Source organism: Oncorhynchus nerka, linkage group LG2, assembly GCF_034236695.1.
Source record: "Oncorhynchus nerka isolate Pitt River linkage group LG2, Oner_Uvic_2.0, whole genome shotgun sequence".
Taxonomy (NCBI): Eukaryota; Metazoa; Chordata; class Actinopteri; order Salmoniformes; family Salmonidae; genus Oncorhynchus; species Oncorhynchus nerka.
In genome coordinates, this window is record NC_088397.1 from 62,128,519 (window position 1) to 62,151,085 (window position 22,567).

General features: G+C 45.0%; 1 protein-coding gene across 1 annotated transcript in view; it reads left to right on the forward strand.

Annotated features, from left to right (window-relative positions):
* Positions 1-22,305, forward strand: part of LOC115139170 (matrix remodeling-associated protein 8-like) — a 42,016-nt gene extending 19,711 nt beyond the window's left edge. The window contains exons 2-12 of the mRNA XM_065000940.1: positions 1,490-1,516; positions 1,749-2,051; positions 2,178-2,279; positions 2,387-2,517; positions 2,996-3,175; positions 3,319-3,460; positions 18,691-18,849; positions 18,983-19,013; positions 19,090-19,175; positions 19,252-19,323; positions 20,805-22,305. Coding sequence (XP_064857012.1) covers positions 1,490-1,516; positions 1,749-2,051; positions 2,178-2,279; positions 2,387-2,517; positions 2,996-3,175; positions 3,319-3,460; positions 18,691-18,849; positions 18,983-19,013; positions 19,090-19,175; positions 19,252-19,323; positions 20,805-20,830 — 1,259 coding nt within the window. The 3' untranslated portion in view covers positions 20,831-22,305. The remainder of the gene's footprint in view (positions 1-1,489; positions 1,517-1,748; positions 2,052-2,177; positions 2,280-2,386; positions 2,518-2,995; positions 3,176-3,318; positions 3,461-18,690; positions 18,850-18,982; positions 19,014-19,089; positions 19,176-19,251; positions 19,324-20,804) is intronic.
* The last annotated feature ends 262 nt before the right edge of the window (positions 22,306-22,567 follow it).

Genomic DNA, 22,567 nt, shown 5'->3' on the forward strand with positions numbered 1-22,567 from the left:
TTGTATTTGTGAACAGAGCCCCAGGACCATCTTGCTCAGGGGACTCTTCTCCAGGTTCATATCTCTGTAGGTGATGGCTTTGTTATGGAAGGTTTGGGAATCGCTTCCTTTTAGGTGGTTGTAGAATTTAACGTCTCTTTTCTGGATTTGGATAATTAGCGGGTATCGGCCGAAATCTGCTCTACATGCATTATTTGGTGTTCTACGTTGTACAGGGAGGATATTTCTGCAGAATTCTGCATGCAGAGTCTCAATTTGGTGTCTGTCCCATTTTGTGAAGTCTTGGTTGGTGAGTGGACCCCAGACCTCACAACCATAAAGGGCAATGGTTTCTATAACTAATTCAAGTATTTTTAGCCAGATCCTAATCTCTCTCTCGCTTTCTTTCTCGCTTTCTTTCTTTCTTAATGGTACAGCTGTGCATAGTTTTTACCTATACTTCTTCTCTCTGAGTGTGATTGGTGGGCCAAGGTGTGTGTTTGTGGAACTCTGGACAGGATGAGCCAATCAGACGTAAAGTCATCTCAGGTCAGATGGCTTGGACAGAAATCAGAAAGGGATGTTATAAGTCATTTGGAGCAGCATCCTCTCTCATAGCTTTGTCCTTATAGGCACACATCTGGCATCACTTTAATCCTCCCCAAATCCCAACCATAAACCCATTAGGGATGGAATTGCAAAACTGACCTTGAATCAGCGTGATGCGGCCTCTTGCTCATCGTCCATGTTCCACCAGAATGTGTTCCTCAACTGAACACTTGATCAAGGGTTTTCCCCCAGTGTGTGGAATGGTTGAAGTTATCCAGTGGCAAGGAAACAGCTTCATGTTGAGTGACCTTTGGCTTCGGACTGGCTGTGACACCTTGGGATTTGATGGGGTCTCTTTAGCTGGCATGCTACTGCTGTAATGTTACTGTAGCTTCTGTGGGGTTTTCCTGAGTCTCCTGTGGTGTGTGTTTCTAACTGTGTTTTTACATACATGTGTGTGTTCAACCAGAGTCCTGTGTGTGTGTGTGTGTGTGTGTGTGTGTGTGTGTGTGTGTGTGTGTGTGTGTGTGTGTGTGTGTGTGTGTGTGTGTGTGTGTGTGTGTGTGTGTGTGTGTGTGTGTGTGTCTGTGTCTGTGCATGCCTCTATACAGACACGAGTCTGTGTCTGTGCATGCCTCTATGCAGGTATATGTTTGAGTACATTATGTTTGACTATGTATCTAATATACAATGTGTGTGTTTCTGTCATTGGGTGTTTCTGTGGTCTGGAGTAACAAAGAGTAAATGACAGTGTGTTTTATAGGGTCTGTTTTTCCAGTGTGGTAAAGTTGTGGTGTAAGTTGCATGCTCTAGTCTGGTGGGGCTGATTCCTCTTACTAAACACCCACTCTGAGCTCCTGGACAACACAGCTACGTAGGCGTGTGTGTGTGTGTGTGTGTGTGTGTGACTAGCGTCTGTGTTTGTAATTACAGTACGATGATTTTCATGTTTCTGTTACAGTCCCTGCGACCTTCTTCTTCACTGCTGGTGAGTCTCAATGTTTTACCGGACTAGTGTGTGTGTTTGTATATACTTAGTATGTGTGCAACTTTAATGTGTTAGGTCTGAGTGTGTATGTATTAGTTATGACCGTGTTTGTGAGTGTGTTTATGTCATGCAAATACTGTAAGTGCATGCTTCTCTCTCTCTCTCTCTCTCTCTCTCTCTCTCTCTCTCTCTCTCTCTCTCTCTCTCTCTCTCTCTCTTTTCTTTCTTTTAGTGTTGGCTCAGTCCGACAGCAGCAGTGTGGTTGTTGCGGGCTACAACGTGAGCGCCCCCACTGGCTCTAGGGTGGTACTGCAGTGTGTGAGCGGGCGCATGGTGTGGACCAGGGACAGTCTGAAGGACAGACAGAGGGTGGTCCACTGGGACCTGTACCGCCCAGGGCCAGACTATGCCATGGAGAGGGTTGCAGACATGTTCTCTGCTGGAGACCAGCGCATCTATAACGGACACAACCAGGGGAGGGTCAGCCTCAGCCAATCAGCATTCAACGACGGAAACTTCTCTCTCGTCATCAGAGGTGATAGCTGTCTGTCTTTTTGTCTGTTTCTCTTAATGTGATTTGAGGCCATCTCTTTCTCCTTATCTTTCTATCTCTCTCTCTCTCTCTCTCTCTCTCTCTCTCTCTCTCTCCCACTCTCTCTAGACATTGCGATAAGTGACCGAGGCCTGTACTCCTGTAACCTGCACCATCACTACTGTCACCTGTATGAAACGATCAGAATACAGGTCAACGTCACCAAGTCACGTAAGTTCTGCCTTATCCCAAGTAGGGGAAAATAGTTATGATATGGTAATATTGTGGTCCTAACCTCTCTCAACGTGTGGTTGTATTGTGATCTGTGTGGGCTTCAGGTCGTAAGGAGCAGCGGTTCTGGGACGGTCAGAAAGCTGTGTTTGTGGTGTTGGTAGGCAGCACGGTGGTGTTGCCGTGTGTGAATCGCCGCTCTGTGTGGACAGAAGATGGCAGTGAGGAGGAACAGCAGGTGTGTGTGTGTGTGTGTGTGTGTGTGTGTGTGTGTGTGTGTGTGTGTGTGTGTGTGTGTGTGTGTGTGTGTGTGTGTGTGTGTGTGTGTGTTATGAATGTTTTTTTACCGCACTAGAATGAGATGAGGAAGAATTGGACAGTGATGTCATTTAGGAGGAATGTAAATGGGCAGGAAGACAAATGAAACTCCAAGTGAATGGAACTGAACGGAAGGATTGGAACAGCTGGCTTCCTTAATGACATGATCTCAAATACTTCTCAGTCTCAGTCTTGTCATGTATATTTCCTGTGCACTTTTATCACCTAATATCTATCTTAACCCTCTATCCCATCTTAGGTAGCGCATGCTTTCCCAGCATTGATTTCAGTAATCATGTAAAGTCAGTCCAGTGATTACTTCAAGGGTAGTTGGGAAGAAAGATGTATGGTCTCTTTTACTATAATGTATTGTCCAATCCTTCTCTATCTGGTCTTAGGTGGTGCATTGGGACCGGCAGCCTCCGGGTGTTCGTCACGACCGTGCAGACCGTCTGATAGACCTGTATGCGTCTGGGGAGCAGCGCAGCTACGGACCCCTGTTCCTACAGAGGAAGATGAACATTAGCGCCGAGTCCTTCACACAGGGAGACTTCTCTCTGGCTATCTCTGCCCTGCAGGTCCTCTATAACACCATCCCGTGTCTGTCTGTCTGTCTGTCTGTGCACAACATGTAACAACTGTGTAACATCATAGCAACTACAGTGGTACAGTGGTAAAACAGGGATCTCTGACTGTATGCATCTGGCTGTCTGCCCCACAGCCAGGAGATCAGGGTCTGTACACCTGTCACCTACATCATCACTACTGTGGTCTTCATGAGAGAAGACAGTTTCAGCTCACCGTAGGCCCAGCTGAGCCTCAGGCTACTGTTGCCCCAAGAGCACTGCCCAACCAAGACAAGGGTGAGATACTACATGTACACACACAGACATACAGACATACATAATATACAGTACACACAGATACACACTATACTGCACTCCAGTTGACCACTGTAGAAATCATACACGTGCTTATGTACAACTTAGAGAGAAATCCCAGTTGCTCTTTCATTTGCTCTCCTCCCTCCCTATCCCTTCTTCTCTATCGTCCTCATCATTGGCTTTTCCTTTTTTCCCAAACAGCACATTTTAAGAGGGGGGAGGGGAGGAGGAAGAAGGGGACAAATAGAAGGAGAGTGGGAGTATAGGAGGAGCAGGGAGAGAGAAAAGAGAAGGAGAGGAGAGGGGGACTATAGGAGGAGCAGGGAGAGAGAAAAGAGAAGGAGAGGAGAGGGGGAGTATAGGAGGAGCAGGGAGAGAGAAAAGAGAAGGATAGGAGAGGGGGAGTAACCAGTCGTAGTTAGGGGATTTGTTTTATGAGCAGCTCTTCCTGCCTTGTCAGCTAGTGCGGCGCCAGACCCCTAAACCACCCTCCTCCCTCTTCCTCACCCCCAATACGCCTCCTTACGACACCTCCCCCTCTTCACCCATCTCTCCCAACCCAACCCAGCCTTCCAAATCCTCCTTACCCCAACCCACCCTGGCCAGTCTCCCTAACCTGCCCCCTCCTTACCCCTCCTCCCAACCCAACCCAGCCTTCCAAATCCTCCTTACCCCAACCCACCCTGGCCAGTCTCCCTAACCTGCCCCCTCCTTACCCCTCCTCCCAACCCAAACAGCCTTCCAAACATCTCCTTCCTTACCCCTTCTCCCACTCCTCCCATGCCTAACCTAGCAAACCCACCCACGCCAGTCTCCCTAACTTCCTAAACCCACTCCACCACCTCTCAGCATTCAGCCCCCCCCACTCTCAAGAGGGAAAATGTGGAGGGTAGATGGAGTGTGTGTGACGGGGAGGGGGGTGTAGTCTGAGGTTAGTTTTGAGGATCTGGTTTTGTCTTCAGACAGTCCCTGTCCCATATCGCTCACTCTGCCACCAGACTCTCTCCCCCTCCCAGTTAGCTATGCTCTCTCCCCCTCCCAGTTAGCTATGCTCTCTCCCCCTCCCAGTTAGCTATGCTCTCTCCCCCTCCCAGTTAGCTATGCTCTCTCCCTTTCTCGTCCTTTCTCTCTAATTCCCATTATTACCTCCTTTTCTTTCTCCTTTGTTTCTTTGCTCCGTCCATGATCAGCAGATAACTATGTGTTTATGTCTGGAAATCAGCCAACCCACCACTGCAAATGTAGAGAGAGACGGTGTGTGTGTGTGTGTGTGTGTGTGTGTGTGTGTGTGTGTGTGTGTGTGTGTGTGTGTGTGTGTGTGTGTGTGTGTGTGTGTGTGTGTGTGTGTGTGTGTGTGTGTGTGTGTGTGTGTGTGTGTGTGTGTGTGTGTGTGTGTGTGTGTGTGTGTGTGTGTGTGTGTGTGTGTTCGGGGAGGGGGTGCTATTCTGAAGCCACAAATGAGAATGTGGGAAAGTCATTGAGTGTGGTTGAGAAATATCTGTGTTCTTTGGAGCCATGGCTGTGTGTGTACAGTATGTGTGTTTGGGTGTGTGTTTTTTCTCTCAACTCAAAGTTCCTCCAATCTCAGTTGAATAACATGTTTAACACTTAACTCTTAGCAATTCCCAAACCCCCTACTACACCCCACCTCCCATCCATGAAAGACAGACAGACAGACAGACACCGACACACACACACACGACACACACACACACACACACACACACACACACACACACACACACACACACACACACACACACACACACACACACACACACACACACACACACACACACACACACACACACACACACACACACACACACACTAGTAGATTCTGTGCCTGTAGTACCCTCTGATTCTACCCAGCGTGTCTGGCTTGCTGTTGACTTTGGCCCAGACCGGACATTCTAAACGAGTTAGAGCATTTTTCTCTCTCCCTCTATCTCTCTCTTTATCGCTGTCTCATTCCTGTTTTTCTCCTCTCCCTATCCTGAGGTCCCACAGGCACTTATTTGAACTTGACTTTGCCTTCATCTTCAGTTTGTTTACCTCCATCTCATCAAAATGTATTCACTTTTCTCTCTCCCTCATGCTCTCTTCCTCCCCTCTGCCTTTCTCTTTCTTTTTCATTCTCCTACTTTCTCTCTCTCTTTTTCATTGTTTATTGACAGAATCAGGAAGATCGCCTCAAAAGGGCATTGGATAGCATGAACAAAGGCAAATCATATGGATGGGATATTATTCCTCCTGAGGTCTATTACATTTTTAAATCAGAGACAGCAGAGGTTCAAACTGTAGAACCCAGTTCCTACATTTAAATATAAAAATGGATTTGATCAATCTAAACTATGCTACATTTTATCTCTGGGACACTCAGGATGACAAATCAGAGCAAGATTACTGAATGTAAGTACATTTATGTACCTTCACAGGTGAATGTATCAACCAGTTGCTGTGATAAAAGTGTTATGTTGTTGTGCACTCTCCTCAAACAATAGTATGGTCTTTTTCACTGTAATAACTACTGTAATTCGGACAATGCAGTTAGTTTAACAAGAATGTAAGCTTTCTGCCCATATAAGACATGTCTATATCCTGGAAAGTTTGTTGTTACTTACAACATCATTCTAATCACATTAGTGCACGTTAGCAACAACTGTCCCAGTTTAGGGACACCGATCACCTAGAGTTAAAAAAAGGTAAGGATGCCACCCAGTGTTCTCACTATCGCCACCTATCTTTGATAAACACAGATATTAAACTGTTTTCTCAAAATGTTGTCGTCCCCTCTCAACACTTACCAAAATTGATCCGCACGGACCTCGGTCGACTATTACATATGATGCTTCATCAGAAACAACTGTATTATCTCTCCATGCAGAAACAGCTTTTGATAGATTAGAAAGTTATATCTCTGGTCTGTCTTGGAACATATGGGAATTGGCTCCAATTTGATTAAAATTATTAAAATGCTATATGCCAATCCCTCAGCTATAGTTATAACAGGCAATATCTGCTCCATCCAGAATCACAAGAGTCCGCAGACAAGGCGATCCAATTTCACCCGTGCTATTTTTATTATATATGGCCCAGGCAATTCGTCAATCAAAGGAAATAACACACATTCCCCTCAAATCAATTGATCACTTCATCTCATTATATGCAGATTATATTTTACTATATCTAGACTAGTGGTCACCAACCGGTCGATCGCGATCGCTGGTTGATCTCCAAGGCATTCCTAGTAGGTTAAACATTTCTGCATTCCAAACACTTAACAGACACACCCTCTCCCCTCAGCCCTCAAATGAAGTGGACATTTCTGATGATGTTTCATGATGTCTGACGAGTTGACACTTGCAGGGCGAGGGGCGAGGGAGGAAGGAATTCATTTTAAGTGGACCGCCCCTGCCCTGAAATTCGTCACCCGGTAGCTTGAGGATGCTTTATATGCGCTACAGTCAATTATTATTGCATGTCTACTTATATTAACTATATCATTATTAATATACGCCTACTGTATGATAGATAGCAAATTAGTTAGCTTACTAACATTAGCCTGCCTAGCTGGAACTTCTGAAGAAGGGAAATGTTCTATTTCTACAATTTCCAAAAGCTAACCAAACAAAAACATCATTACCTTTGCGAGACGTATTTGTGCATGAGTAGCACAATTTCAAACTTATTTACATTCATTTTTACTTATAATTATACGTTGACTTCTCCATATTGACCTTGAGGTTTTAAGTTTTGAATGTACAATCATCGCATATTGAATTATGGGGTGTTTCAGGCCCTGAAGTGAACATATGTCACACCCTGATCAGTTTCACCTGTCCTTGTTATTGTCTCCGCCCCCTCCAGGTGTCGCTTGTTTTCCCTGGTGTATATATCCCTGTGTTTCCTGTCTCTCTGTGCCAGTTTGTCTTGTATGTTCCAAGTCAACCAGTGTGTTTTTCCCATGCTCCTGCCTGTTCTATTCTCTTTTACTAGTCCTCCCGGTTTTGACCCTTGCCTGTTTTCTGGACTCTAACACGGTGAGACGTCTCCTGGGTGTTTGACCATGGGGCAGGGGTTTCCAGTACCTGGTTGACTGGGGGGGTTATGGCCCGGAGGAGAGGTGCTGGGTTACAGCTAGAGACATCCTGGATTCAGCCCTCATCACCAACTTCCACCGCCGACACCCCGGTCAACCAGGTGGCATCCTACCATGCTCCTGCCGTTTCTCTTCTCTTTTACTAGTCCTCTCGGTTTTGACCCTTGCCTGTTTTCTGGACTGTACCCGCCTGCCTGACCATTCTGCCTGCCCTGACCTCGAGCCTGCCTCCCATGCTGTTCCTCCTGGAGTCTGAACTGGTTTTGACCCTTGCCTGTTTTCTGGACTGTACCCGCCTGCCTGACCATTCTGCCTGCCCTGACCTCGAGCCTGCCTCCCACACTGTTCCTCTTGGACTCTGAACTGGTTTTGACCCTTGCCTGTTTTCTGGACTGTACCCGCCTGCCTGACCATTCTGCCTGCCCTGACCTCGAGCCTGCCTCCCACACTGTTCCTCCTGGACTCTGAACTGGTTTTGACCCTTGCCTGTTTTCTGGACTGTACCCGCCTGCCTGACCATTCTGCCTGCGCTGACCTCGAGCCTGCCTCCCACACTGTTCCTCCTGGACTCTGAACTGGTTTTGACCCTTGCCTGTTTTCTGGACTGTACCCGGCTGCCTGACCATTCTGCCTGCCCTGACCTCGAGCCTGCCTCCCATGCTGTTCCTCCTGGACTCTGAACTGGTTTTGACCCTTGCCTGTTTTCTGGACTGTACCCGCCTGCCTGACCATTCTGCCTGCCCTGACCTCGAGCCTGCCTCCCATGCTGTTCCTCCTGGACTCTGAACTGGTTTTGACCCTTGCCTGTTTTCTGGACTGTACCCGCCTGCCTGACCATTCTGCCTGCCCTGACCTCGAGCCTGCCTCCCATGCTGTTCCTCCTGGACTCTGAACTGGTTTTGATATTTTGCCTGTCCATGACCCTTCTCTTGCCTACTTCTTTTGGACTAATAAATATCAAAGACTCAAACCATCTGCCTCCCGTGTCTGCATCTGGGTCTCTGACTGACGAGCAACCCTAGTTGCTAGGGGGGTTGGATGGAGAGATGTTGGCTGGGTGGGGTTGGGGGTGGGGTTGGATGGAGAGATGTTGGCTGGGTGGGGTTGGGGGTGGGGTTGGATGGAGAGATGTTGGCTGGGTGGGGTTGGGGGTGGGGTTGGATGGAGAGATGTTGGCTGGGTGGGGTTGGGGGTGGGGTTGGATGGAGAGATGTTGGCTGGGTGGGGTTGGGGGTGGGGTTGGATGGAGAGATGTTGGCTGGGTGGGGTTGGGGGTGGGGTTGGATGGAGAGATGTTGGCTGGGTGGGGTTGGGGGTGGGGTTGGATGGAGAGATGTTGGCTGGGTGGGGTTGGGGGTGGGGTTGGATGGAGAGATGTTGGCTGGGTGGGGTTGGGGGTGGGGTTGGATGGAGAGATGTTGGCTGGGTGGGGTTGGGGGTGGGGTTGGATGGAGAGATGTTGGCTGGGTGGGGTTGGGGGTGGGGTTGGATGGGGATGTGGGGTTGGGGGTGGGGTTGGATGGGGATGTTGGCTGGGTGGGGTTGGGGGTGGGGTTGGATGGAGAGATGTTGGCTGGGTGGGGTTGGGGGTGGGGTTGGATGGAGAGATGTTGGCTGGGTGGGGTTGGGGGTGGGGTTGGATGGAGAGATGTTGGCTGGGTGGGGTTGGGGGTGGGGTTGGATGGAGAGATGTTGGCTGGGTGGGGTTGGGGGTGGGGTTGGATGGAGAGATGTTGGCTGGGTGGGGTTGGGGGTGGGGTTGGATGGAGAGATGTTGGCTGGGTGGGGTTGGGGGTGGGGTTGGATGGAGAGATGTTGGCTGGGTGGGGTTGGGGGTGGGGTTGGGGGTGGGGTCCCACTTATTTTTTGTTAGCTTTTTCTGTTATTATTACTTAAACTCTGTATATATTTACTTGATGCTTTTTTGTTGAGTGGCAGCCTATGGGTACATGTTTTCTAAACTTAAACATTTACATGGATAATGTATCTGTATTCCCCCCCCTCAAAAATGACAAAACAAATCAAACTTGGTCATAAATAAGAACAGGAACTTCACTTGATGAGAGAGAGAAACAAAAAAAATAGGCAACAACAAATTCAATCCCTTTTAGACAACTTCCTGGACAAAAGGTTCCGCTGTAATAGTGAAGGTGTAAACTTGGCAGTAGAAAATCTAAACAGTATATGTGACCTCTCGGCTTCCCTATAAAATCTAAAAATGTCAAACAAATAACCGAAGAAAGTTAACATCAATGACAAATGGTTCAATGAAGAATGTTAAATCCTAAGAAAGAAATTGAGAAACCTGTCCAACCAAAAACATAGAGACTCAGAAAACCTGAGTCTACGCCTTCACTATGGTAAATCACTAAAACAATACAGAAATACACTACGGAAAAAGAAGGAACCGCGCGTCAGAAATCAGCTCAATGTAATTGAAGAATCGATAAAATCTAACCCCTTCTGGGAAAATTTGAAAACACTAAACAAACAACACAAAGAATTATCTATCCAAAATGGAGATGTATGGGTAGACCACTTCTCCAATCTTTTTGGCCCTATAAAAAAGAACAAACAGCAAAAACATAAGCATGATAAAATACAAATCTTAGAATCAACTTAGACTACCAGAACCCACTGGATTCTCCAATTACATTGAATGAACTACAGGACAAAATACAAACCCTCCAACCCAAAAAGGACTGTGGTGTTGATGGTATCCTCAATGAAATGATAAAATATACAGACACCAAATTCTAATTGGCTATAATTAAACACTTTAACATCATCCTTAGCGCTGGCATCTTACCCAATATTTGGAACCAAGGACTGATCACCCCAATACACAAAGGTGGAGACAAAATTGTCCCCAATAACTACCGTGGGATATGCGTCAACAGCAACCTTTGGAAAATCCTCTGCATTATCATTAACAGCAGACTTGTACATTTCCTCAGTGAAAACAATGTACTGAGCAAATGTCAAATTGGCTTTTTACCAAATTACCATATGACAGACCACATATTCACCCTGCACACCATAATTGGCAAACAAACAAACCAAAACAAAGGCAAAGTCTTCTCATGCTTTATTGATTTCAAAAGAGCCTTTGACCCTAATTTGGCATGAGGGTCTGTATACAAATGGATGGAAAGTGGTGTTGGGGGAAAAACATACAACATTATAAAATCCATCTACACAAAATTGGCAAAAAAGCCCACATTTCTTTCCAATGGGCCATGGGGTGAGACAGGGATGCAGCTTAAGCCACACCCTATATATCAACGGATTTGCGAGTGCACTAGAACAGTCTGCAGCACCCGGCTTCACCCTACCAGAATCTGATATCAAATGTCTACTGTTTGCTGATGATATGGTGCTTCTGTCACCAACCAAGGAGGGCCTACAGCAGCACCTAGAAAAGAGCTGTTAAAATTCTTCAACCACCTAAAAGGAAGCGATTGAAGCTGTAGAAGAGTCCCCTAAGCAAGCTAGTCCTGTGGCTCTGTTCAAACACAAACAGACCCAACAGAGCCCCAAAACAGCAACACAATTAGACCCAACCAAATCATGAGAAAACAAAAAGATAATTCTTTCCAATGTGTCAAGTAATTAACAAAAAAACAGAGCAAACTAGAATGCTATATGGCCCTAAACAGAGAGTACACAGTGGTAGAATACCTGACCACTGTGACTGACCCTAAACAGAGAGTTCACAGTGGCAGAATACCTGACCACTGTGACTGATCCAAACTTAAGGAAAGCTTTGACTACGTATAGACTCAGTGAGCATAGCCTTGCTATTGAGAAAGGGCGTCGTAGGCAGACCTGGCTCTCAAGAGAAGACAGGTTATGCGCTCACTGCCCACACAATGAGGTGGAAACTGAGCTGCACTTCCTAACCTTCTGACAAATGTATGACCATATTAGACACATATTTCTGTCAAATTACACAGATCCACAAAGAATTAAAAAACAAACCCAATTTTGGTAAACTCCCATATCTACTGGGTGAAATACTACAGTGTGCCATCACAGCAGCAATATTTGTGACTTGTTGCCACAAGAAAAGGTCAACCAGTGAAGAACAAACACCAATGTAAATACAACCCATATTTATGTTTATTTATTTTCCCTTTTGTACTCTGTATGTAGACATAATATGACATTTGAAATGTCTTTATTATTTTGGAACTTCTGTGTGTGCAATGTTTACTGTTCATTTTTATTGTTTATTTCACTTTTGTTTGATCTATTTCACTTGCTTTGGCAATGTTAACATATGTTTCCCATGCCAATAAAGCCCTTGAATTGATTTAAATTGAGAGAGAGATTCTACAAGTATGGGTAGCTGAAGCCCAATATGGTGTGTGGGTGTGTCGAAAGGAGTGCACACTTACAAAAAAATAAAGGGTTCTTCGGTTTATCTCCATTTTTATTTATTTTTATTTGATTCAGGTAGGCTAGTTGAAAACAAGTTCTCATTTGCAACTGCCATATGGCCAAGATAAAGCGTAGCAATTCGACACATACAATAACACAGAGTTACACATGGAATAAACAAAACATACAGTCAATAATACAGTAGAACAAAATAAAACAAAAAGTCTATATACAGTGAGTGCAAATGAGGTAAGTTAAGGAAATAAATAGGCCATGGTGGTGAAGTAATTACAATATAGCAATAAAACACTGGAATGGTAGATCGGCAGAAGATGAATGTGCAGGTAGAGAAACTGGAGTGCAAAGGAGCAAAATAAATAAATAAATACCAGTATGGGGATGAGGTAGGTAGATAGATGGGCTGTTTACAGATAGGCTAAGTACAGGTGCAGTGATCTGTAAACTGCTCTGACAGCTGGTGCTTAAAGCTAGTGAGGGAGATGTGAGTCTCCAGCTTCAGAGATTTTTGCAACTCGTTCCAGTCATGGGCAGCAGAGAACTGGAAGGAAAGACAACCAAAGGAGGAATTGGCTTTGGGGGTGACCAGTGAGATATACCTGCTGGAGCGTGTGCTACGAGTGGGTGCTGCTATGGTGACCAGTGAGCTGAGATAAGGCAGGGCTTTACCTAGCAGAGACTTGTAGATAACCTGTAGCCAGTGGGTTTGGCGACGAGTATGACGCGAGGGCTAACCAACGAGAGCGTACAGGTCGCAATGGTGGGTAGTGTATGGGGATTTGGTGACAAAACAGATGGCACTGTGATAGACTGCATCCAGTTTATTGAGTAGAGTGTTGGAGGCTATTTTATAGATGACATCACCGAAGTCGAGGATCGGTAGGATGGTCAGTTTTACGAGGGTATGTTTGGCAGCATGAGTGAAGGATGCTTTGTTGCGATATAGGAAGCTGATTCTAGATTTAATTTTGGATTGGAGATGCTTAATGTGAGTCTGGAAGGAGAGTTCACAGTCTAACCAGACACCCAGGTATTTGTAGTTGTCCACGTATTCTAAGTCAGAGCCGTCCAGAGTAGTGATGCTGGACGGGCGAGCAGGTGCGGGCAGCGATCGATTGAAAAGCATGCATTTAGTTTTACTTGCGTTTAAGAGCAGTTGGAGGCCACGGAAGGAGAGTTGTATGGCATTGAAGCTCGTCTGGAGGTTAGTTAACACAGTGTCCAAGGAAGGGCCAGAAGTATACAGAATGGTGTCGTCTGCGTAGAGGTGGATCAGAGAATCACCAGCAGCAAGAGCAACATCATTGATGTATACAGAAAAGAATAGGAGAACTGTTTTGGTGCTAGGTAGAACCCTTTGCAGAGGGTTCTACCTAGAACCCTTTATGTAGGGTTCGTCATAGAACCCTCTATAAATGGTTCTACCAAGAACCCTTTTATCACCTAAAGGTTTTTCCTAGAACTCTCTATGAACGGTTCTACCAAGAACCCTCTATGAACGGTTCTACCAAGAACCCTTTTTATCTTTTAAAGGTTATTCTTAGAACCCTCTATGAACGGTTCCACCAGCCTTATTAGCCTTTTAAATTAAAGTCTTTATGACTACATACTGTATATCAAAAGGCCTTTCTTTGAGGGCCTAATTATACCCTAACAATGGTGTTAGGAAACTCCTGGTTTACAGGCCACATCAGGCCTGCGAAAGTATTCGGCCCCCTTGAACTTTGCGACCTTTTGCCACATTTCAGGCTTCAAACATAAAGATATAAAACTGTATTTTTTTGTGAAGAATCAACAACAAGTGGGACACAATCATGAAGTGGAACGACATTTATTGGATATTTCAAACTTTTTTAACAAATCAAAAACTGAAAAATTGGGCGTGCAAAATTATTCAGCCCCCTTAAGTTAATACTTTGTAGCGCCACCTTTTGCTGCGATTAAAGCTGTAAGTCGCTTGGGGTATGTCTCTATCAGTTTTGCACATCGAGAGACTGAAATTTTATCCCATTCCTCCTTGCAAAACAGCTCGAGCTCAGTGAGGTTGGATGGAGAGCATTTGTGAACAGCAGTTTTCAGTTCTTTCCACAGATTCTCGATTGGATTCAGGTCTGGACTTTGACTTGGCCATTCTAACACCTGGATATGTTTATTTTTGAACCATTCCATTGTAGATTTTGCTTTATGTTTTGGATCATTGTCTTGTTGGAAGACAAATCGTCTCAGACAAATCGACTCCATCAGGTTTTCTTCCAGAATGGTCCTGTATTTGGCTCCATCCATCTTCCCATCAATTTTAACCATCTTCCCTATCCCTGCTGAAGAAAAGCAGGCCCAAACCATGATGCTGCCACCACCATGTTTGACAGTGGGGATGGTGTGTTCAGGGTGATGAGCTGTGTTGCTTTTACGCCAAACATAACGTTTTGCATTGTTGCCAAAAAGTTCAATTTTGGTTTCATCTGACCAGAGCACCTTCTTCCACATGTTTGGTGTGTCTCCCAGGTGGCCTGTGGCAAACTTTAAATTACACTTTTTATGGATATCTTTAAGAAATGGCTTTCTTCTTGCCACTCTTCCATAAAGGCCAGATTTGTGCAATATACGACTGATTGTTGTCCTATGGACAGAGTCTCCCACCTCAGCTGTAGATCTCTGCAGTTCATCCAGAGTGATCATGGGCCTCTTGGCTGCATCTCTGATCAGTCTTCTCCTTGTATGAGCTGAAAGTTTAGAGGGACGGCCAGGTCTTGGTAGATTTGCAGTGGTCTGATACTCCTTCCATTTCAATATTATCGCTTGCACAGTGCTCCTTGGGATGTTTAAAGCTTGGGAAATCTTTTTGTATCCAAATCCGGCTTTAAACTTCTTCACAACAGTATCTCGGACCTGCCTGGTGTGTTCCTTGTTCTTCGTGATGCTCTCTGCGCTTTTAACGGACCTCTGAGACTATCACAGTGCAGGTGCATTTATACGGAGACTTGATTACACACAGGTGGATTGTATTTATCATCATTAGTCATTTAGGTCAACATTAGATCATTCAGAGATCCTCACTGAACTTCTGGAGAGAGTTTGCTGCACTGAAAGTAAAGGGGCTGAATAATTTTGCACGCCCAATTGTTCAGTTTTTGATTTGTTAAAAAAGTTTCAAATATCCAATAAATGTCGTTCCACTTCATGATTGTGTCCCACTTGTTGTTGCTTCTTCACAAAAAAATACAGTTTTATATCTTTATGTTTGAAGCCTGAAATGTGGCAAAAGGTCGCAAAGTTCAAGGGGGCCGAATACTTTCGCAAGGCACTGTATTTATTCAAATCAGAACACTAAAACAAAAATAACAACGAGAATGATGCGAAAACGAAACAGTCCTGTCTGGTGACATACACAAAGACAGAAAATAAACACCCACGAAACACAAGTGGAAAAAGGCTACCTAAGTATGATTCTCAATCAGAGACAACTTACGACACCTGCCTCTGATTGAGAACCATACCAGGCCAAACGCAAAAACACAACATAGAAAACGGAACATAGACAACCCACCCAACTCACGCCCTGACAAATACTAAAACAAAGACAAATCAAAGGAACTAATGTCAGAACGTGACATACAAGGGAGGAGCAAAACCCGCTGACACTTGGCCCTCCGTGGAATGAGTTTGACACATGTGATCCAAACCATCTAAACTGGAAGCGAATGTCAAGGGTGACAGTCACATATACAACGCATACTGGCAAATGTACAAACTCATACTACTCAACGATGCACCAAAAAAAGAGCCTATTAGTTTCCTCAAAAGCAAACAAAGAACAGCTCCATAATCATATAAATAAAATACACTACACACATCATCAGTTCAACAGTGTTGAATAATACTGTTCATCTTTAAAAAGACTTTGTCTAAAATCTACTGACCGGAGACAGCGGAGGAAAAAACCAAGGCACTATTTCAAAAATTAGAACCACCAATTAGCATCATGTATTGACCTTCACTAAACACATCATCATACTTTAAATTTAAAAAAATTAAAAAACAATTGTCAGTTTTATAACTGAACATTTACAATTATTTGTGGAAAAATAAAATACAACTCCAATAGACTCAACTCCAAACAACGGTAATTGCTTGAAAAAAACAAAAACAATGCTCAATCAAGACCGTCTAACATATAGCAGAATGCTTTCGACACATCTACTCCTTTCCTTTCGACACATCTACTCCTTTCCTTTCGACAGACCCACTCCTTTCCTTTCGACACACCCACTCCTTTCCTTTCGACACACCCACTCCTTTCCTTTCGACACACTTACTCCTTTCCTTTCGACACATCCACTCCTTTACTTTCAACCCATCTACTCCTTTCCTTTCGACACACCTACTCATTTCCTTTCGACACATCGGGCGGCAGGGTAGCCTAATGGTTAGAGTGTTAGACTAGTAACCGGAAGGTTGCAAGTACAAACCCCCGAGCTAACAAGGTACAAATCTGTCGTTCTGCCCCTGAACAGGCAGTTAACCCACTGTTCCTAGGCCATCATTGAAAATAAGAATTTGTTCTTAACTGACTTGCCTAGTTAAATATAGATTAAAAAATCTACTCTTTTCCTTTCGACACACCCACTCCTTTCCTTTCGACACATCCACTCCTTTCCTTTTGACACATCTACTCCTTTCCTTTCGACACACCCACTCCTTTCCTTTCGACACATCCACTCCTTTCCTTTTGACACACCCACTCCTTTCTTTTCGACACACCCACTCCTTTCCTTTCGACACATCCACTCCTTTCCTTTTGACACATCTACTCCTTTCCTTTCGACACACCCACTCCTTTCCTTTCTTTCGACACACCCACTCCTTTCCTTTCGACACACCCACTCCTTTCCTTTCGACACACCTACTCCTTTCCTTTCGACACACCCACTCCTTTCCTTTCGACACACCCACTCCTTTCCTTTCGACACACCTACTCCTTTCCTTTCGACACACCCACTCCTTTCCTTTCTTTCGACACACCCACTCCTTTCCTTTCGACACACCCACTCCTTTCCTTTCGACACACCCACTCCTTTCCTTTCGACACACCCACTCCTTTCCTTTCAACACATCTACTCCTTTCCTTTCGACACACCCACTCCTTTCCTTTCGACACACCCACTCCTTTCCTTTCGACACACCTACTCCTTTCCTTTCGACACACCCACTCCTTTCCTTTCTTTCGACACACCCACTCCTTTCCTTTCGACACACCCACTCCTTTCCTTTCGACACACCCACTCCTTTCCTTTCGACACACCCACTCCTTTCCTTTCAACACATCTACTCCTTTCCTTTCGACACACCCACTCCTTTCCTTTCGACACACCTACTCCTTTCCTTTCGACACACCCACTCCTTTCCTTTCGACACACCCACTCCTTTCCTTTCGACACACCCACTCCTTTCCTTTCGACACACCCACTCCTTTCCTTTCGACACGCCTACTATTTTCTACTCCTTTCCACTCATTTCCTTTCGACACACCCACTCGAACATACTCCAGTCACCATATTAGGCTGCAGCTGCCCCCTTCTCCCCCCTCCTATTTGGCCCACTTCTCAGTGTTGTTCAGGCAGAGTGTGGAAGGGTCTGTCTGAGACCACACACACACACACACACACACACACAGAGAGAGAGAGGAGGATCCCAGGAGATGGACCAAGGCCAAACAAACAGATGGTTTTGAATCAGATCCCTTTGTTTACGGTTGTCTCTGTGTTAAGTCTACTATGACAGACATGCTTGAAGAGTTACAGTACAGAAATCACTGAATCCCCAACTCTTTCCCTCTGTCCATCCTTCCATCACTCTCTCTCCTTCCCTCCTTCCCTCTCTCTGTCTTTTACTGCCAGGAAAAGTAAATCACAGTATGACTTCAGGTCTGGAACTCGTTTTGGCTCAGACATGCTGGGCAGCTGCTCCCCGGCTGCCTCTTGCCTTGCACATTTTTTACGAGCCTAAAGGAAACCAGCAGTTGTAGTGGCTCTACTTCTCAACACTCAGTAGATCAGCACACAGCTATTGTTGATTGTCCAATTGTTGTCCACTATCATGGATATTTCTATATATTTTTACAATGTTACAACACGGCTTGGCACTGGTAGGGATGACATCATGGCGTTGGAGTTCCCAATTGACATGACAAAAGAGACAAAGATGCACGTAAACATACACACACACACACACACACATACTGTACACACACACACACACTCAATAACTGTGAGATTTATACTGGCTTTTCAGGGAAAGGAATTGAAATGCCCTAGCCAATGATTTCACAGTCTGATCTACTATCTACGTTGCCACTATAAACACCCCTCCCTCCCCAAGAACGGTCTGAAATCAAATCTGTACAAATACCTAAAAGCAAGTACAGTCATACAGAAACTAAATATATTTTTTGGGGACATATCCCTAAGCCTGAACATAGCAAACAGGTCGGTTAATGATTTATTATGTCTATGAGCTCTATTGTACAGGAGTTGATCCAATGTATTTAGCTGCTGTTGTTGTTCACTCACTTTACCAGAGCAGCATCAGTGAAGCTTCCAACAGTGACCAGAGTGCCCCACCTGGTGGCCAGAATATACTTTTATCTTAGTCTGGGTGTATTACAGACAGGGGGAGCCATTGGTTAACAATCCTCTCCGTTCCTCAGAGGATAGCAAGGCTGAGGCGCCACGTGTCATCAACGTCATCCTGCCCGATCAGCGACATCATTTCCTGCTGCCCCTTGGCTACATCCTGACGACGCTCCTCCTCCTGGCCTTCATTGTGCTCATCATCATCATCATTACCCACCGACGCAAGACCAAAGGTCTGAGCTCCTGTACTAAGACCTGACTAACTAACTTTGGATCTGTGTCTGTCAGCTTTCTCTCTCTCTCTCTGTCAGTGAGTCTGAGTCAGCCTGTCTTTATCTTTACTGTGTTTTTGTGTTTGTGTTTCAGCGGTGGAGTTTTACCCACAGACATCTATGAGGTGAGAAACTTGGACACACACATGCACACGCTCGCTCGCTCACTCACTGACACACTCACTCTTCTCTCTGTGATAGATCCAACAGGGGTGACATGGCCACCATTGAGTTTGAGATGGACGTTCCTGAAGTCAAGACGTGCAACCAGGAGGAGAAGAAACTAGGTGTGTGTGTGTGTGTGTGTGTGGGTGTGTGTGTGTGTGTGTATGTGTATTCACTCCACTCTCTTCTGTCTCTCAGACTACAAAAACAACCTGCTGAGGGAGAAGGTTCAAATGTCCACCCTGCCCAAAGTCATCGACCTGGACAAAGGTAACACACACACACACACACACACACACACACACACACACACACACACTTAAACCCTCCATGTCTCCCATCCATATGAAGTATGCAGGGCCGGCTCTAGCCTTTCTTGCTTTTTCTTTTCTTTTTTCATAACACACTTTATACAATTCTACTCATTTTGCCATGGAGCAGATAATTATTTTAGCAGTTTGAAAGCAAATTTCCTGCAATTCTACACATTTTTCCATGAATTATGCCATGTTAATGATATCTGATTGAGTGTGACTAACAAGATCAATGGGGGCCCCCTGGAGGTCAGGGCCCCTGAGCACGTGCCATGCATGCGCTCGGTATTCGGCCATGATTACCACAAGTCTAGATAACTGGCGAGACTCATTTACCAATCTAAAAATTGTTAGCTGACATGTCTAATTGAGCGACTCTTAGTTACTGACAAAATAAGGGGAAACTGATGATGCACAACAAATTTTCGAACTTACACAACACTAAGTTTAGAGTTTTTTTAAATACACTGAGTGTCCAAAACATTAAGAACACCTTCCAACAAAAATATTTCTTTAACCCGTCTCCTCCCCTAAATCTATACAATTTTTAACATTTTTTAATTTTAGCCCTTTTTCTCCCCAATTGTTTAGTAGCTACTATCTTGTCTCATCGTTCGGGAGAGACGAAGGTTGAAAGTCATGCGTCCTCCGATACACAACCCAACCAAGCCGCACTGCTTCTTAACACAGCGCCATCCAACCCGGAAGCCAGCCGCACCAATGTGTCGGAGGAAACACCTGGCAACCTTGGTCAGCGTGCACTGCGCCCGGCCCGCCATAGGAGTCGCTGGTGCAACCTTGGTTAGCGTGCACTGCGCCCGGCCCGCCATAGGAGTCGCTGGTGCAACCTTGGTTAGCGTGCACTGCGCCCGGCCCGCCATAGGAGTCGCTGGTGCAACCTTGGTTAGCGTGCACTGCGCCCGGCCCGCCACAGGGGTCACTGGTGCAACCTTGGTCAGCGTGCACTGCGCCCGGCCCGCCACAGGGGTCACTGGTGCAACCTTAGTCAGCGTGCACTGCGCCCGGCCCGCCATAGGAGTCGCTGGTGCGCGATGAGACAAGGATATCCCTACCGGCCAAACCCTCCCTAACCTGGACGACGCTAGGCTAATTGTGCGTCGCCCCACGGACCTCCCGGTCGCGGCCGGTTACGACAGAGCCTGGGCGCGAACCCAGAGTCTCTGGTGGCACAGCTGGCACTGCGCCACCCGGAAGGCCCTTAAATCTATACTATTTTGATGTGAATAGAACAAGTGACATCAATAAGGGATCACAACTTTCACCTGGATTCACTTGGTCAGTCTATGTCATGGAAAGAGTAAGTGTTCTTAATGTTTTGTACACTCAGCACAAAATATTACATTCAATTTACTGTACATATATATATATATATATGTTTATTCATTTATTACAATAGTCTCTCTCTTTCTCTTTCAGAGATGGAGAAGGTGTATTGGAAATGAGAGGGGAGTCAGCTTGCCGCTGGCTGGTCCAGAGGCAGACGCTACAGACACAGGTTTCATTCCAAACCAACCCCTAGGCCCTCAGCTACTGGTGTTTCAGTGTACTGTAGGGATGTCCACTCTCCTCCACTAGTCCCACCTCTACATTCCACCTCAAGTTAGACCCTTCACTCACATTTGATAACCACAATGGGATTGTAAATCTTACTGTATGCTTCACAGGTGAAACAGTTTGAGCATATATTATGACAAAATGTTGTGACGTTTTTGTTCGTTTTGATGTTCGGCAGGTTCATGCACACAAAACATTTTCTTGAGGCAAGTCAAAGTTCGGTAGTCGAAGTCTACACCCTTTTTGTCGGTGATTGGTCAACTGTACTACTCCTAGTAGGAATGGGAACTATTGAAGGGATTCTTGAAAGAAGTGTTTGTTGTCATTTTTTCACACATTTTTTCATGCGACTAAGACCTCCTCGTCCAAAACGCCAATTTATTACCGATTTCTGGATTTATCTTCGATTAATTCTGACTATTTTGAGGAAGTGTATACTGGCTATGTTGTTGCTTCGGCGTCTCGTGTTTTTTTTCTTGTTTTTCAAGCGAAGGTCTTTTAAGGGAGTATGTGAGGCACAGACGTTTGCTTAACCTAGCCGAGTTCTAGGTTAAGCAAAGCGAACCTAGTATGTGGGCACCTTTAAACAGTTAAACAGCAATACTATTACCTTCTTATTGCTACAATTATGTCATTGGTTGCAAAAACTGCCGTTGTGGGAAGGTATTTATTTACAAAGATGCACAGGGTTACCGAAGCCCAGAGCTTTTCCCAAGTTAGGATAGATGGTTAGGGTAACTCCAGTCCCTATGAGGCAGGTACCTGTGTTCTCTCAGCACCACTGAACCCTCTAGAGGGGAGTGAACACCATGACTTCTTCAGACAGCATTACACGCTACAGATATAAGTTATCCTTAGACACAGACCTAGGATCAACGTACAATCCCAACATTAACCATTAAGAGGGAACAATGCAAAACTGGCCATAGATCTGTTGTCTACGGGCAACTTGATCCTACTCTGCTTCACATTCGCAACTACAGTATATACAGTAGTTGTTCATAAAAACCTATTGTGAGTGATCATACTGCCATCACATGACTATATTGGTGTATTGTACAGTCACCTTTTGACTGACTAGGTCGTCATTGTAAAATATAACTAGTTTTCAATGACTTACCTGGCTAAACAGAGAATAAAATAAAGTGATACAAGTGTAATTTTCTAATAAATAAGCCATTGCATTGCACATTATGAACTGTTTGTATTTGTGTACTCTGATGCTTTATGTTACTATTGTATTGTATCGTTAATGGACTGAATCCCTTATATCCGTTAAGTTGACACTTTCCTGTATCATGTCTCCTTGTCTGCATAACAAATAGCTTATTGGGACAATAAAGATCTACTCTACCCAACTCTACTTTCTGTCGAGACTTTCCTCTGTCAACAGTCCTTCCATCTTATTGCAACAGAGACATTTTATGTTAAAATACTCACATTATTCTTTGCTCTCCTTGTTTGTTTGATGTAAATACACTTGTTCATGAATTCTACAAACAAAGCATGCCTGAAAAAAAACACTCAACTGGCTCTGTAGTGCAAATGAAACCACATGCATTACAGCTGTGGAGAGGCACATTCATTCGTATTTATGAGAGGTATTGACATGTTGAATGCACCAA